Raw genomic sequence first — 16,529 nt, 5'->3', positions numbered from 1 at the left:
GCTGGTACGAACTACAGCTCACACACAAAAAAGCCAAGGACCAACCAGAGAGGCAGGTGGCGGCATGAGACGAAACAGTTGTGAAGCCCTACAGCCCGTTTAAGCCCAACAGCGAATGGGAGTCGAAAACAAACCAAAACAAAAGAATAAAAGAAAGGGCATGATTGGTTTGGCTGAGCAGCGATGGAGGCAGGTGACTTACGGAGGTCCTGCAACACTCAGAACCGGGACAATTCAGGACCCAAACTGGAAGGTAAAGAGAGTCCAGGGGTTTGTACCTGAGATCTCAGCTCAGACCGAGGCTATGCATGGCTACATTTCCACCGCATTCACATGACTTGTTAGTGTTGCGCAAGATGTACTGTAGGTTATTCGGCTCTGTGACATGGCACGTTTAGACTGGTCATGGATGACGTCACAGTCTTATGTTCGTAGATGAGGAAATAACGCACTTCTAGAAATGACATGGGTTCAAAATATAGTGCAAAATGAAAGGTCTGCCCATAGCAGTTTGCTTAGGAGGTCAGATTAGTAAAGAGATGTGTATGGAAAAAAAACAAAGAACTCTTGAAGAGCACATTTAAATATCAAATCCCTTTGGTTCTTCAAATATAATGCATGCTTCGAAAACTGACACATACATCTCAAACAGCTCAGATCTTAGAAGATAAGGTAGAAGAAAAAAGGTGAGCAGGCAAGCACAGCTACAGAAATACACGGACAGGTCACGTATTCATACAGGCACAACATCATGATGCACAAACACACAGACATAGATTAGAACGGTGTGCTCTTCAGGTTCGTGAAATGTTGAGTCAACATCCACATCTGGATTTGATTTGTGGACGAACTTGTCTTGTCGGTACTGCATGTGGGTGCAAGTGAGAAAGCCAAAAAATTGAATAATAAAATCAGGGTGCAAGATTAGCCATTAATAGCCCGAAATCGTCCATGCCATATATATTTTGTTAATTTTATATTTATATATATTTTTTTTCTCCAAATAATATATGAATAAATAACATCATAAAAATATAAATATCACAATAAAGGTCTTTCCTGCTTAGTTGAAAGCTCAGGGTGTTTTTTGTTCAATGCAGAAAATTGTAAAATTCAAGATGACAAATTAAAAATCATCAAAAGCTCATTTGAACAAATGTTTTATTAATATATAGATATTTATTTATTCTTTTCGTAAAAAGTCACCATACATTCAAGGTCAATGTTCACTATTTTCCTCCTCAGCATGCATATTGTGATTGTTACACTGATTTCTTGTGCATTTTTCCTAGTTTGTATATTTTCCAAGAAAAAAATAAAAGAACAAAAGAACATCAACACAGCGAGGACTACACCACAGCTCCAGAGGATCTGTCAATCAGCATCCTAAAACTGCACGGAAACATACTACAATGGGAATGTTTTAAAGACATGGGCTGTTGGCACTTCAATATGGGCTCAGAATAGGCTAAAATTCATATATTCACAAAATACGATACATAAATGTGGAACCTAATTGATATTCATTAAATAAAATGAATATACGTTCACAAAGGCATCATTTTGAAAGGGCCTTTCACATGACATGCATCAGAATCACTTTGTAGGCCAACCGGTAGTTAGCATCGCACTGGTTCCCTCGACAAAAACCCAACAGGAGTTTTCCATAGGCTTTTGGATTATCGCAAAAAATCGACAAACGTTTATGATAATTACATGTTTTGTCCATCACGATAATTATCACAGATGAACACAATTCTGAAGCCTAAATGCAGTCGCCAGAAGTAAAAAGCTAAAGGTATGCTATAAACAAACTACACACGGTCCCACGACTTCAACGTCACAAAAACTGTTGTCGGAAGCTTAGCGATGATCTAAAAATCGTTTTGAATTAAAATAGTTTATAAGAGCACAATTATAAGCCCAACGAGGCCGTAAAAGCGGACCGAGTTTACCTGTTCGGCTGATGACGTTTAATGGTCCCGACAGCCTCTGTAGTCCCATTTAGCCACTTGTTAACAACCGCTTTTTTCTAGACACGTAACAGCTTAAAAAAAAAAAAACACCAAAAATTTGATCCGGAAGTGCTAAAATGCTAACTCGCTTCCGCATTTTGGCCTACAAACTGATGTCATACCTGCGCATTGAAATGTAACTCTCATTTGATTGGCTGAAGTGGATGTAAAAAATAATACATTAAAAAATAAACACCCTTTCGATTACCATTTTACCCCCAAAAAAGTTAATTTTGGTATTTTTGGGTAACATTTTATTTTATAATAAAAACCTTTCAAAAAACATCCCCACACTAATCCATCACAATCGGTGAACACACTATGTTTAAGAACTGTACTTTGTGAATTAAGTCACACATTTGTGAATCATACTGTCAAAATATTCATTATAATACTATTCTGATCCCATACTTTAAGGTGTCTGAGGCAGGATAATAAGGGGATTTTGGGGGGGTAAAGGTTTCTGCTCAGAGCACTTTTCTTTCATGCATGTAGGGTGAGCGGACATGTGCCGGTCTGGGCGATCGGCACAGTCCCACCCGAGTATTTTGAAGCTCATGCGACCTTCACTCTAGTTTCGTAGGTCCACTCTCATTTGGCACTTGTTTTATGAGGGAAAATTTGATTTTCCTTCCAATCATTCCAATTTCGTCTGTGAATCGGAGGAAAATCTAAGCTGCTGTTTGTTGCGGCACAAAGCGACACAGCCTCTGGACCAGAGGAGCACCAGGTAATACATGAGGGATTCACAAAACGCAAATGCTCTTCAAAAACACACACAGAGAGAGTACACTCTGCACAACTAAACCACAAAGAAGAAAAGAAAAGAAAAAACATTCCTCATTAGGCATGAGGCTCCCATCACATCTGCTTAGAAAAAACACTCAGCAAGAGCTTCGGAATGAGGAGAGCTGCCCCAAAAGACTAAAATTGCTTTTGGCACTTTTACATGAGGATGTCATTTTAAAAAACAACCACATAGCAAAACTTGTGCTCATGCATGAAAGACGGGAAGTGGTAAGCAGTCTCTTTGGAGTCCACAGCGATGTCATAGCGGCGTCACTACAGGCGAATCAGAGTCCGTAAAGCAGCGAGACGAGCAGTTGGACTGCGTTCCGGTCGTTCTTCTCAGAGTTCCCCCCCGACCCACCACACGCGACCACCACTATCGCCCCGGCAAGACGCAGGGAGGAAGAGAGGACAGAAAGGAGGGATGAGACTGGCCCCTTCCATTGGAGGAGGAGTGTGTGGAGGCAGAGCTTAAGAGGGGGAGGGGCTAAGGGAAGTAGGGGCGTGGCCCCTGTGCTATCCGGATCTGTGTCTGATAGTCTGTCTGTGTTCACACTGTCGAAATCAATTTGCCATCGGAACTGTGGAACAAAGAGAGAAGGAAGCTTGCCAGGTCGGACACATTCAGAGAGAAATGAAGAAAAGACAAGACAGCCACAAATGGGCGGGAGTGAAGACTGTAGAGGGCTCATTCCTCAACCTAAGGGGGTTTAACATCAAACTACACTGCCAACTTCAGTTAATGTAACGTGGGACATATGACAAAGGGATTCAAATTGGTAAAAGGTCAGGCCAAGTTTCATCTCAAAGCTATCTTTATGCTGCCAAAAATAATTTGGCTTAAATACAATTTAAGCTTCATCTTCAACAACAATCTTTCGACTTGTTTGTCAAATCGTGTTTACAGTAATGCTCTTACATCTGAAATTTATGAGGCAGGACATTGTGCTAGAATAAATGTTATAGTTGTCCAACACTGCTCCTGGAGGGCTACCGTCCTGCAGATTTCAGTTCCAACCCTGCTCCAACACACCTGTCTGTAATTATCTGTATAGATATTAGCTGGTTCAGGTGTGTTTGTTTCAGGTTGGAGACAAAATCTGTAGGGTGGTAGCCCTCCAGGACCAGGGTTGGACACCCCTGGTTTGCACATACCTTTTCAAAAGTATGGCTTCAATACTTAGTCCCCTTTAGAACGGGAACTCGCACTGCGTCCCCTAGAGGGCGTAATGCCGGAGGAATTTCCCATAGTCATGGTTACAACCTGAGACAGTCCCTTTCGAATGGGAACTGGCGTCCCCTTGAGGGCGCTATGGGGAATGCCTCCAGCATCATGCCCTCTAGGGCAGTGGTTTTCAAACCTGTCCTGGAGGACCCCCAGCCCTGCACATTTTGTATGTCTCCCATATTTGACACACCCACTTCAGGTCTTGCAGTCTCTAATAATGAGCTCATGAGTTGAATCAGGTGTGTTTTAGATGAGGGAGACATACAAAATGTGCAGTGCTGGGGGTCCTCCAGGACAGGTTTGAAAACCCCTGCTCTAGGGGACGCAGCATCTCGTTCCCCTTCTCAGGGAAACATGGTTAACATGCATAACCTGAGATGTTTTCAATCTTATATATTACCTCACAATTAGACAATTTTTACTCCCTATTTTGATCTTCCTTCACTTTCCAGCCAAAAATTATGACCATCTAACCCCAAACCTAGTCTCTCTTCATTGGCTCCCAGTTTATTTTAGGATCCATTTTAAGATAGTGTTGTTTGTTTTTAAATGTCCAGAAATTTTAATTCCTAAAAATATTGGGTCACACTTTAGTTTAGGGTTCAATTCGCACTATTAACTGTGACTTTTGCCTCAAACTCCTAATTACTGCTTATTAATAGTTAGTAAGATAGTTGTTAATTTCAGGTTTTGGTTAATATGGAATATTGTCATTTAGAATAAGGCATTAATATGTGCTTTATAAGTACTATTAAACAGCCAATATACTAGTAATATGGATGCAAATAAGAAGCAAGCTAATAGTGAGAATTGGACCCTAAACTAAAGTGTTACCCAATATTGTTATGACTGTAAAAACATCAACAACCAAAATTAGTAAACCTAGTAACTTTTGCTACCGGAAAGGGGTGTTATATAGAGACAAATATGCCAACAGGAGTAGTATTGATCAGAGCTGGGTAGATTGGTTACTGATAACAAATTACATGACAAAATTATAGTTAGTAACGTAATCCACATTACATATTTAATGTAATATAATCGGACTACTTTTGGATTACTTTTAGATTACTTTTGACCTTGTTTACCACATTGATTTGAGTAGAATATTCCTGTACCATATTGATATAAAAATACTAAGAGAAAGTAAATGTATTAAATTCTTAGTTATCAACAACATGAAGTGCATTAAATATTACATTACGTCATTATTTCCCAGAGAGAGGTTCTTGAAGGAACCACAGGGGTTTGTGAGCTTAATGAAAAGCTATTAAGTAATTAAAAATAAATTATTAAATTCAAATATATATTCAAATAAATTATAAAAATAAAACAATAACATTTATTTCTTTGCCTGCCTGTGACCATTAACCAACATCAGAGAACCGTGAACTTTATTATTTATTATTATTATTTTATTGACAATTTTATTATTGACCTAGCTTACACTTTCAAATTTCATAGGGTACTTCCAAGTAAATATTCGGAGTCAAAGAAATTTCAGCTGAAAAAAGGTTGGGGAATCCATGCATTGCATGTAAATATGAAATGAGGTGAATTTGTTCATTTTAATGTGTTTGAATGACAAAAGCCTTCCAAAGACATTAATACATGGTTAAATAATTCACTGAAACGGAGTGATAATTAAAAAATAATGAATGTATTAATCAGGAGTTGATTAGATATGCAATGTTTGAGAAAACACTTGATTTCTGTAAATCCAGTGATCAAATGCTGTGGGTCTCAGTTTTCAGTGATAGTCACATGACTAGTGACTAGTGTGCAATTCCACAAACCTGGGATTTTATACAGAGATTGTATACAAGCAGTAATCATTTTTAGAAAGGACATTTTTTTTTAAAAATGATAAAAAAAGTAGTAGTAGGGAAAATCAATGAATTGTTAGAATAACATGTAGTCATGTAAATCAATGAAAAAGTAACTGTAGTCTGAATACGAGTAGTTTAAAACGTAATATAATTACAAGTACTTAATTTTTGGAATCTGATTACGTAATCCAGATTACATGTTATCAGTTACTACCCAGCTCTGGTATTAATAATGTACAACCAAAAGTTTCTATTGTAAGTGCATTACTGTACACCGTTTTTGTTTGTTTTTATTAACTGTGGGATGATATGAAACCATTATCTAGCTGTGAAAAGAATCAATAGAAGTCAACTCAACTAGAGGCTCCTAGAGACAATGACTTCAGGGCACACAGACTGTGAGCAGCTCTGATCCTGACCTTAATGGATCACACACATGGTGAGGTTACAATGAGGTCAACAACGATGCATTTCACAATCCAACAGCTCATTCACTCCACTCACGAAAACAGACAGACAGACACACAACCTTCTCTTGTCAAACCATTTACAATTCTCAGATAAAACAGGGTTGGTCTCCCAACAAATATCAGCACTACATTGCACATTTAGCATAAGCAAGCAAGGGCTAAGAAAAGGAACAAATACAGAAATTAACTACTATTCACTAACAGAGGTATAATTAGCAGTACAGTTTTGGCATTTTGGGATAAATTCATAAGACTGATTCTTTATTAAGTGTTGTCAGTTCTGTTCATTAAGAGCTGATCTTACCTTGTGGCAAACTGACTGTCATAATCCTCTAGCGCTGGCTGGAATTCGTAAAAACAACATTTCAGTGCGGCTTAGAAGCTTATTTCCAGCTTAGAAGGAAAACATTCAGGCGTTTATATCAACACAGTGTATTAAAGGGACAGTTCACACAAAAATACTAATCCTGTCATCATTTACTCACTCTCATATCGCTTCAAACAGACGGATACATTTTTCATGTTTTAATTGTATTTCCTACAATGAAAGCAGAATGTGACCAGGGACCGTCAAGCTCAAAAATGCAGCATCTTCTGAAGTTATACAATTCTTTTGTGTTGTTATTCACTAAACACCTTCCACTTTGCTGTTGAACTCAAAAGGTATTTTAAGAATCCTAAATCAAGTTTATTGGAAAAATTTACCTGTACCGACATTTCTGCAAAATGTGTGTTCAGTTTTATCCGCAGATGAACATAGATCTAGCGACATTTTCTTGCACTGGGTTCAGTGTATGGAAAAGTGAAGCTCTTCAAAACCGTTTTTGTGTCCGAAACAACATGAGCATAAGTAAATGATGACAGAAATTTCATTTTGGGATGAACTATCCTTTTAATATGAAAATCATGCATGTTAAGAGAGACCCACACCATTAGTAAGCGTTACAGAACCGATTAAAGAGCTGACATAAAGATTACACTTCGAGCAGAGTTTAAAAAGAGAAAAAAATCCCAAGAAAGGAGACATCAGTGAGAGAATCCTTTCTAATGCTAATATGTGTGTGTGTGTGTGTGTGTGTGTGTGTGTGTGTGTGTGTGTGTGTGTGTGTGTGTACCTGTGCGAAGCCTGCCATGCTGTAGGGACGTGGTCGAGTCTGTGTTAGGCTCTGTGCCAACAGTCGGGCAGTCAGACCATAGTCCGGCATGGGCAAAGACATGTCCTCTCGCTCCAGCAGGTTTCCTGTGCTGCTGCTCTTCCCATGGTGAAGACTACAGGATGAAGGTCAGTCAATCAGTCATCTTTACACCTGCCATTAACATGTGTTTTGTATCCGGATCGTTTTTTTTTTTTTACATTTATTTGTATAGCGCTTTTCACAAAAATACATATCGTTTCAAAGCAGCTTTGCAGAAAATGTATGCGCCAACATACCAATTTAAAGTGATCTGTTATCATCTTTTAAATTTTATTCAAATGCCTCGCCAGTAGCTTTCCATCGCAATTAAATTAAGTTAAATTATTAATTTCCTTCAGCAAGGACGCATTAAACTGATTGGTTTGTTTATATATTCAAATAGATACTGTTAAATAGATTATTTCAATTCAAACTATCTTAAATCACGGTTTCCACAAACATTGATAATAATAATAATAAATGTTTCTTGAGCATCAAATCATCATATTAGAATGATTTGCCACTGAAGACTGGAGTAATGATGCTGAAAATTCAACTTTGATCAGAGGAATAAATTACATTTTATAATAAACACAAACAGAAAACAGTCATTTGTAATAGTTCTAATATTTCACAATATTACAGTTTTTACTGTTTTTTGATTAAAATAAATGCAGCCTTGGTGTGCAAAAAAGACTTCTTTCAGAAACACTCAAGATTAAAAAATAAATATATTACCGACCCCAAACTTTTGGAGGTGTGAGGTTTCATTCAGGTTTTTCAGTAAATCAATGTGTTTCCTTTCTTTATGAACTCCTCAGTAAAGGATGTTAATAGTGATTAGAAGTGCAGAAACTGGAAGAAAAGGTTTTAAAGCGATTCCTTTGGGTGAGAGAAACAAGATTCCAACGGCATTCCAGTGAAATCATGTGATTAATAATCAGATACTGTAGATTAAATCAGGTGATTTAATCAAAGCGCAAGAGAACAATATCTGTTGTCTTTCAATTCGCCAGAGAAGAAGAAGAAAAAGCCCAAACCTGCAGCCCACCGCTCAGTCAGTTAGTGACATACAGATTATTTTCAGTGTAACCTTGTATCCCTTATGTAACTGCCTTTTTTGCCTTTTTCATTATGATGTGATATATTTACTCCTGGCTTTTAATGTGGCCAAGTGCTATAAGTTCATGATCCGACCACCGGAAATGTACAGTATATTAATACCAAATGTAAAGAGAGAAACACAGTTTATACCATTTTCAGGGAACTTACTTGACTCTCAACTTCTCACCGTCACTCTCAGGCAGCACTCGAGTGTAGGAAAAAGGGAACCAGCCACGCCTGAAAGAAAAGAGCTTTTCTTTAGAAACTTCACGTCCGTGGCAGTTGATCAAATCAAATGTAAACAAAAAGCAAGTGAGAGCTTGATCTCAATTTACTTAGAAAAATATTTTCCTAAACAAAAAAAGAGATTAAATGGAGAGTAAATGGAGACTTAAGTCTCATTCAAAAGAGATTATTCACCTGAAAAACACTAGTAATCAAATGAATCTTTAAGTCATTGTTTATTGCAAAATATTTCAATAAATGCAAATATATGAGTAGTGAGTGAATGTAGAGAAACATGTCTAACGCAACTTTGCAGTCAATGCTAAGCACTTTGAGATCTCTTTTGAAACTAGAGGACACATGGGAGATTATTAGGCTCTTTTTCTCAGGAGAATATCCGGAGACGAACAGTACATGGAGCACAGAAACCCTTGAGACAGTCCCATGTCATCTGCAGTGCTTCACGGGATGCGTGGTTCATTAAAGACTTGCAGTTCTGTTGCTAATATACAGTATGTGTGACCCATGCTAGCCAATTTTTCTAAAAGGTTTATGTATTATTTCCACATTCTTTAATAAACCTTCAAAAGTTGATAGAGTCAGTAAAATCAATTTTGGGAAAAATCGAGTTAACGTTTTCTGAAGGTTCCAAAACAGAATCACCAAGAAACCATACATTAAAATCCCTGGTAATAACACAAAACCAAATATCTATAGGAAATATATATATTAAACTTTTTTTTTCTCCATGATACCGCAATTGTTTGATTAACATTAATGAAAAAGACAATGTACCGCATGGTTGATTTATTATGTTACATATCAGATGTTTTTCCCCATAACAGGTAATGTCTGCGTGAATACTCGTCATGACAGATATTTTGAAATACTGTAATTCTGTGTATATTGGGATTGGGCGGGTCTGAGGCGTCTGTGCGCACGCGTCGGATCTGTCAGTCAGCGCGAGTAAGATCGTTTTCATTCACAAATGAAAGGTACTCCTCTCAGAAAACGTACAAATAAAGATACTTTTAGATGTTTAATTGCTATTTGGAGCACTGGGATCACTAGACGAGGGCTTAATGAACTCATTTTTGTGAAAACCTCAAATTTTTTCACTTGTTTTGCCTATAGCTCAAAATTATCCCATGCGCATTCCGACTCCTTTTGCCAGCACGGGTCACATAAATCATTGAGCGCTTACATCTTGTTTTTCTCATTCTCCCCATAGTGCCAGCCATCCCGAGCCTCTGGCACCAGCAGGGTGATGATGTCGCCTTCAGTGAAGCTGAGCAGGGTGCTGTTGTCACCAGCGGCGTGGGAGAAAATGGCCTGTACGCGAGCGCGTCCGTTCTTCTCCAGACCAGCCGCCATGGAACTTGACCTGGGTAGAGTTCTTGTCTCTCCTATAGAGCGAATCAACTATTAATGATCATAATAATTCCTTCCATTTTTATAGAGCTTTTCTCCAAATCGAAAGCTTTTTTTTGCACATAAGGTTGTGTGGAAGGGTTGGCTTCTCTTACCCACAGTGGTCTTGTTTTTAGCCGGCTGAGGCCTGCGGACGGGCAGAGTGTTGGAATAGACATCGCTGACCTGTCTCTGGGGCTGGCTCTGCGTTTGAGACTGATTCTGTGGGGAGGGCGGTCTTCCCTGAGAGACCCCTCCCTCGTTCCAATAGTCATCTCCATGGACCCCCGTCGTCCCGTTCACCAGAGACATGCCATCAGGACCCATTAGCCGCTGCAAGCATAAAGATCACCAAGTAAGCGATGCCAGACACTAATGGTCGACCGATATATAGCCTAAGTGATATTTGGTCTTTAATAATTATTGGCTTCGGCCAATAATTATTTTATTTTGACAGTGCTGTGAATACCAGTGTCTGAGTGTCTTTACTATAAGTTCTCTCTGTCTGTTTAACAACTTAATACAGGGGTTCCTAACCACGTTCCTAGGGCTCCAGGAATGGGGTCGGGAACCCCTGGTCTAAAACAGCGTTTCCACCTAAATTACACGGAACAATTTGTCCTGGGACCTTTTTTTCTCCCCCAGACCTGTTGCTGTCTGCTTTTCAATTGCGGTCTAAAGTACCAAGAAGATTAGGCAAATTAGTCCAGTAATGTAGGACTGCACACGACTTTCCAGTTCACACTGGATTTCGCCCTCTATATACAAGCTTAATAAAGCCTGAACCTCGTTGTCGTTCCATTGGTCATATTTTTTTAAATTCCATTGTTGATTTGAATAGCAAACAACTCTTACTGCACGCACCGCAACAGACTTTTAAAAATGGTGGTTGAAATAAAATGCTGCGTGAACTCAACCAGTCAGTATGTTCAGCACCCAAATCCCAGCCCCGAAAGTTCCTGAACTTTGAAAAAGTACTACCTCGCGAGCAGGGACTTTCTGAGGGGGAAATTTTTACCCGGAATCATTTAGACCCAAAACTCCAAGTTCCTGGGGAAAGTTCCAGCGGTGGAAACGCGGCTTAATACATTATTACAGAGGTCTTCAACCCTGCTCTTGAGTTTAACTCCAACCCTAATAAAACACACCTAAACCAGCTAATCAAGCTCTTCGGGTGTGATGAAACAGGTTGGAATTAAACTTTGCAGGACAGTGGGTCTCCAGGAGCAGGGTTGAAGACCTCTAAATAGTGTGATATCGGCCATCGGCCACCCTGCTCTCTAGTGATGGGAGAAACAAAGCTTTTCAAAGCTTTGAATCGACTGAACCAATAGTTTTGCAGAATCATTCACTGTTTCGAAGCGTTTGAAACACCACACGCTTGGCGACACCTGCTGATCCGAATAGTGTAAATGCAACTCGCATAAACATGTATAAAAATCCCATTTACAAACCCATTGCAAATGTTTTATTGAGCGTAAAATCAATACAATTAAATGAACTAGTCATGTAATAAGATTATGTCAAATGTCTGTATAATATGTGTTCTTTTATCAGTTTTCAGGGCTGTTTTGTTTGTTCTATGGATTGCTCAGCTAAACAGGCCAAGAGACTATTAGCTACTATTATTCCTTTTAATTATACTAATTTATAATTAAAATATCTACAAATGTATAAAACTGATCAGAGATCAGGTAAATCAGCCATAGACACTTGTTCAATGGTTCGGCGGTGGGGGGGCGTTCCCACTGATTCGAAACAAAAGATTTGTAAAGGTTTCGAAGCTTCATGAAGCATCACTACTGCTCTCTAAGGTATCGGCAACCCCCCCTCCCCCAATATCGGTTGGCCACTTACCACAAACACAAAAGGCTGGGTTTTAAGCCAGCAGACAAGGCCACATACTTCTAAACAATCTCTGTGATATACAAGCATCACTCGAACAGCTGCACCAATAGAGCGTTAGTGCATTATGGGTGTAGAGGCACAATTAACATTGTGTGAGCATTCTGCTCTAGCGAGGGGCCACTCGACTAAAGCACTGCCTGCAGACATGAGTTTTTAAGAGGTTGAATCATCCTACGCTCAGCTAATGCTGCAGTATGCAAATGAACATACTTTTCACATCAGGATATGCAAGGCTTGAAATGTTATTTTGTATATTCCGACCAACAATCAATCCTTTATGTTGTGAAACAGATGGCAAATATTCTTTACTCACCCCCTGATGGCCCATGAAGGCAGCTAGTTCCGGGGGTACGGGCAGCGGTTGGGCTCCAGGAATGGGATCTGAGATGACCAGGTTGCCCTTGGAGGAGTGCAGAGGGCTGGAGATGAGGGTGCTTGATCCAGAGGTCATCTGCTGGGCGAGCAGCATGGCCCTGTCGGGCAGCTTGTTGGGGTCTGAACAGGCCTGCTGCCACACCGGGATCTTCTGGGTTAACAAGTCCTTACCCTACAAAGAAGCACCATGGGAAAGGTGTTTAGAATGACATTGGAAAATCTTGTCCATAAATGGTGTGCTAAAATGTAAAATCTGAATAAGTGAATAAAAGAGAGAGATGCCAGATGTCATCTGTTGGCTTTACACCACTACATTTGCTCCTCATGTAAAAAAATGACCATGGTAATGGTAACTGTGGTCTCTGCCAAAACATCAGAGTTATTACAGTTATTGTTACTACTTCAGAATCGTGACTTGATTTTTACACATTCAATTATGGTTGATGAGTTTGCTGGGCTGTTAGTGCGTTCTAGGTGGTTGCTAGGGTATGCTAAGTGGTTTATTGTGTGTTGCTAAGGGGATCAGAGTGGACTTTAGTGTATTGCTAGGGTGTTAAGCGGTTGCTAGATTGTTCTGGGTCATTTTAGGGTGTTCCGAGTGGTTGTTTTTGTGTTATTGTGTTCTGAGTGATTGCTAGGGTGGTTCTGACTGGTTTTGGTGTGTTGCTGGGATGTTCTGGGTCATTTTAGGGTGTTCCGAGAGGTTGTTTTTGTGTTATGGTGTTCTGAGTGATTGCTAGGGTGGTTCTGACTGGTTTTGGTGTGTTGCTGGGATGTTCTGGGTCATTTTAGGGTGTTCCGAGAGGTTGTTTTTGTGTTATGGTGTTCAGAGTGATTGCTACGGTGCTCTGACTGGTTTTTGGTGTGTTGCTGGGATGTTCAGGGTGGTTGCTAGAGTGTTCGGAGTTGTTTTCAATGTGTTGTTAGGGTGTTTTCTGTTAAGGTGATTGCTTACTACTGAAATGGGTCCCACCCCAAGTATCTATGATATATGTGGTCTCTAGATATGGTTCAGGTCGCTGCAACAATGTAAGTAGACGGGATATTTTTTTGTCTTTTTATTGTCCATGTGAAAATTAACCATCAAGTGATTCGTCATCAAATGATGTAATAACTGGTTAGCACAAACGGTGGGGGAGGGGATTATGTGGCAAAGTTCAACTTGGGGTTAAGAGGTTTGAAAAAGCCCTAACCCTAAGCGAGCGACCATTTTGACCATGAGCTTTTTGCACAATCCTTTCAACATATAATTCACCTCACGTCATTTTCATAGCAGTTGACTGTTGTTGATTCTGAGCAACTGCTAATGGGTCTCTCACATCTCGGACCACTTACAGTACAGCTCACTGCAGTGTGGGTGAGGGGCCTTCGTCTCCGTCCTACCGCCCACTCCTGGTGACTCACGCACACAACACACTCACGGCTCCCGATTCTACCACACTCGCTCTCTCTCTCTTCAGCGCGCCCTTTCTGAACTCTTCCCACACACGCCTCCATACTGATTAGGTACTGGACAGGATGTTCTTGAAAACGAAAGGCTTTTCTCCGCCCCTCCCTACAGCTTCAACAACGTTCCCAGAAGACAGCACCACACGTCTCGTCCGTGATCAGGGTTTACGGTTTAGTCAGAGCAAGTTATACAATGATATATTACACAAAATAGCCATGTGCAAGCACACACATAAGTATACAGATGCAAAAACGGGGCATTTAAGTAGATTGCATATGGGGTGGGACCACCTGCAGATCTCAATAACTGCTCATCATGCAGTCTGGAGTTACAATGATGAGGTTTTAACGTGGGGAAGTGGCTCAGTTATTACGCATAATTGTTATGTCAGAAATGGCGTGCATTACTTCACAGGCACTTTTGGAACACAGACAATTGCAGGGGAGAATAAATCTCATCTTTGCAATAAGCCCAAACAAACTGTGCCCAACGGAGACGGTAGTGAGGGGTGATCTTCGGGGATTGCCATGGCAACTGCTGCTGTCTTCAGCCATATTACAGGAGAGACTACGAAAGTACATCGGTGGTGATGCTGTCTATCTTGTACGGCAAAAGAAAAAGCATTTGGGTCTCACCTTGCCATGGTAGGCACTGCTGTTCTTGGCCACGGCGCACTGACGGTCCACCAGGAAACAGTATCTCCTACGTTCCTCGGAAAGTGCTGTTTTGTAGCCCTCTGCAATGAAGGATTCCAGCTCACTCTGTTTACTGCTGATGGTCTCAACATACTGAGGAAGATAAAGGGAAAAACAATTAGTTTCTATGGTGAACATACAAAACTCACACAAAAATCATGCATATACATTCTTAAAGGTTCTTTAAATGGCCTTTTGACCTTCCTCAAGAACCATTTTTTGCTTCTTAAGATGGTTACATGGTTCTTTGGAGTCTCTTTTGTTTTCGGTAACACTTGAGTATGGGGAACACATATTCACTATTAACTACGACTTTTGCCTCAAACTCCTAATTTACTGCATATTACCAGTTAGTAAGGTAGATGTTAAGTTTAGGTATTGGGTAGGATTAAGGGATGTAGAATAAGGTCATGCAGAATAAGGCATTAATATATACTTTATAAGAACTAATAAACAGCCAATATGCTAGTAATATGCATGCTAATAAGCAACTAGTTAATTGCGAGAATTAAACCCTTAATAAAAAGTATTACCCTGCTTTCTACATGACTTCTTCCACTTGAGTCTATGGCAGCCCATAGAACTGTATGGTAAAAAGTTGTGAAATTTGGCAGACTGATAGAGGACAGTCCAAAAATTCACCACAGCAAATTTAGAATCTCTAAGGGTACCTGCACAGTTTTGGAGCAGCGCCACCTAGTGGTCCAGAGATATGAAATAATGGCTATTTTTGCTTTTAACGTCTGAACCGTTTTCGTTAACAGGGGTCTCATTAAATTCGGGGAAACATTCAGAGTCCAATGATATCCAATTGTTGGGGTATTTTGGGCGTCGGCCATTTCTAATTGTGTAGTAAAATGCTGTATTTATGAACGCATGAACATATCGTTACGAAACTCTGTATTTGTCACATGACTACGGTGGCCGAGAAGTGCAAAACAAATCACAAATTCAAAAACAAAACAACAAATTATAAACGTAATGGCAAGTCTAAAAACAAATTAACAAGTAAAAAAAAAACACAACGACAATTCCGAAAACAAAATAGCAAGTCGGAAACCACAACAACAACAATTACTGACCCAACCAGATAGTGGTAGGCAGATTTAAAAAGTGAAACGTTTTTCTTTCTCCACAATTGCACTAAATTACCCAGTAAAATAGACGGCTCTAATATTTACACATGCACACGTGAATCGACTTTCTCTGTTTTGTCCAACTTGTCGTTCTGTTTTCTGACTTATTTTGTTTTCGGAATTGTCTGTGTGTTTTTTTAGCTTGTTAATTTGTTTTTAGACTTGCCATTGCATTTATAATTTGTTGTTTTGTTTTTGAATTTGTTTTTTTGTTTTCAGAATTGTGATTCGTTTTGCACTTCTCGGCCACCGTACACGACCCTTCAGAAATCATTCCAAATATGAGGATTTGATGCTCAAGAACATTTGCTTTAGCAGCCAGGCTTTTCATCAAAATTTCACCTTTTGTATAATAAGATAAAAAAAAAAATAATAAAAAGGGTGAGTAGATGATGACAGAATGTTCATTTTTGGACAAACTATCCCTTTAAAAATGTTCTCACAGGCTGTGGAACTTTTTTTGGTACTGATTAAAAACTTTATGTGAATGTAGAGACAAATAATTGGTTGTGGTAGTGTGCAGGGTCTCGATTATGTCTTACAAAAACTATTTCGACTGTACCATGGTACTGAATGATTATCATATTCATACATTATGGCACTACTAAATTGGTGCTTTTTAGTGCCGTTTTGTCAGTGACTCTGCTCTAGATTAAAACATGAGTAGGAGAGCTGTGAATATATGAATGTGTTTTAGATGTCTGTGCCATAGTTTTTCTT

At 39.5% G+C, this 16,529-nt stretch overlaps 1 protein-coding gene across 5 annotated transcripts in view; it reads right to left on the bottom strand.

The window, feature by feature from the left end:
• The window catches only part of baiap2a (BAR/IMD domain containing adaptor protein 2a), a 134,751-nt gene that overhangs the window by 1,660 nt on the left and 116,562 nt on the right, over positions 1-16,529 (bottom strand). Inside the window, exons 7-14 of one of the 5 annotated variants that reach the window (XM_079829544.1) lie at positions 14,614-14,766; positions 12,467-12,700; positions 10,362-10,578; positions 10,040-10,241; positions 8,779-8,847; positions 7,447-7,600; positions 6,636-6,673; positions 203-246 (exon numbers count right to left, since the gene is read on the bottom strand). In XM_079829544.1, the coding sequence (XP_079685670.1) occupies positions 219-246; positions 6,636-6,673; positions 7,447-7,600; positions 8,779-8,847; positions 10,040-10,241; positions 10,362-10,578; positions 12,467-12,700; positions 14,614-14,766 (1,095 nt within the window). In that variant the 3' untranslated portion in view covers positions 203-218. The remainder of the gene's footprint in view (positions 1-202; positions 247-6,635; positions 6,674-7,446; positions 7,601-8,778; positions 8,848-10,039; positions 10,242-10,361; positions 10,579-12,466; positions 12,701-14,613; positions 14,767-16,529) is intronic. The other 4 variants (XM_079829543.1, XM_079829545.1, XM_079829546.1 and 1 more) reach the window with 4 other exon arrangements.

This window comes from Gobio gobio (assembly GCF_949357685.1).
Source record: "Gobio gobio genome assembly, chromosome: 1".
NCBI classification, from domain to species: Eukaryota; Metazoa; Chordata; class Actinopteri; order Cypriniformes; family Gobionidae; genus Gobio; species Gobio gobio.
This window is presented reverse-complemented; position numbering and strand designations above follow the sequence as displayed.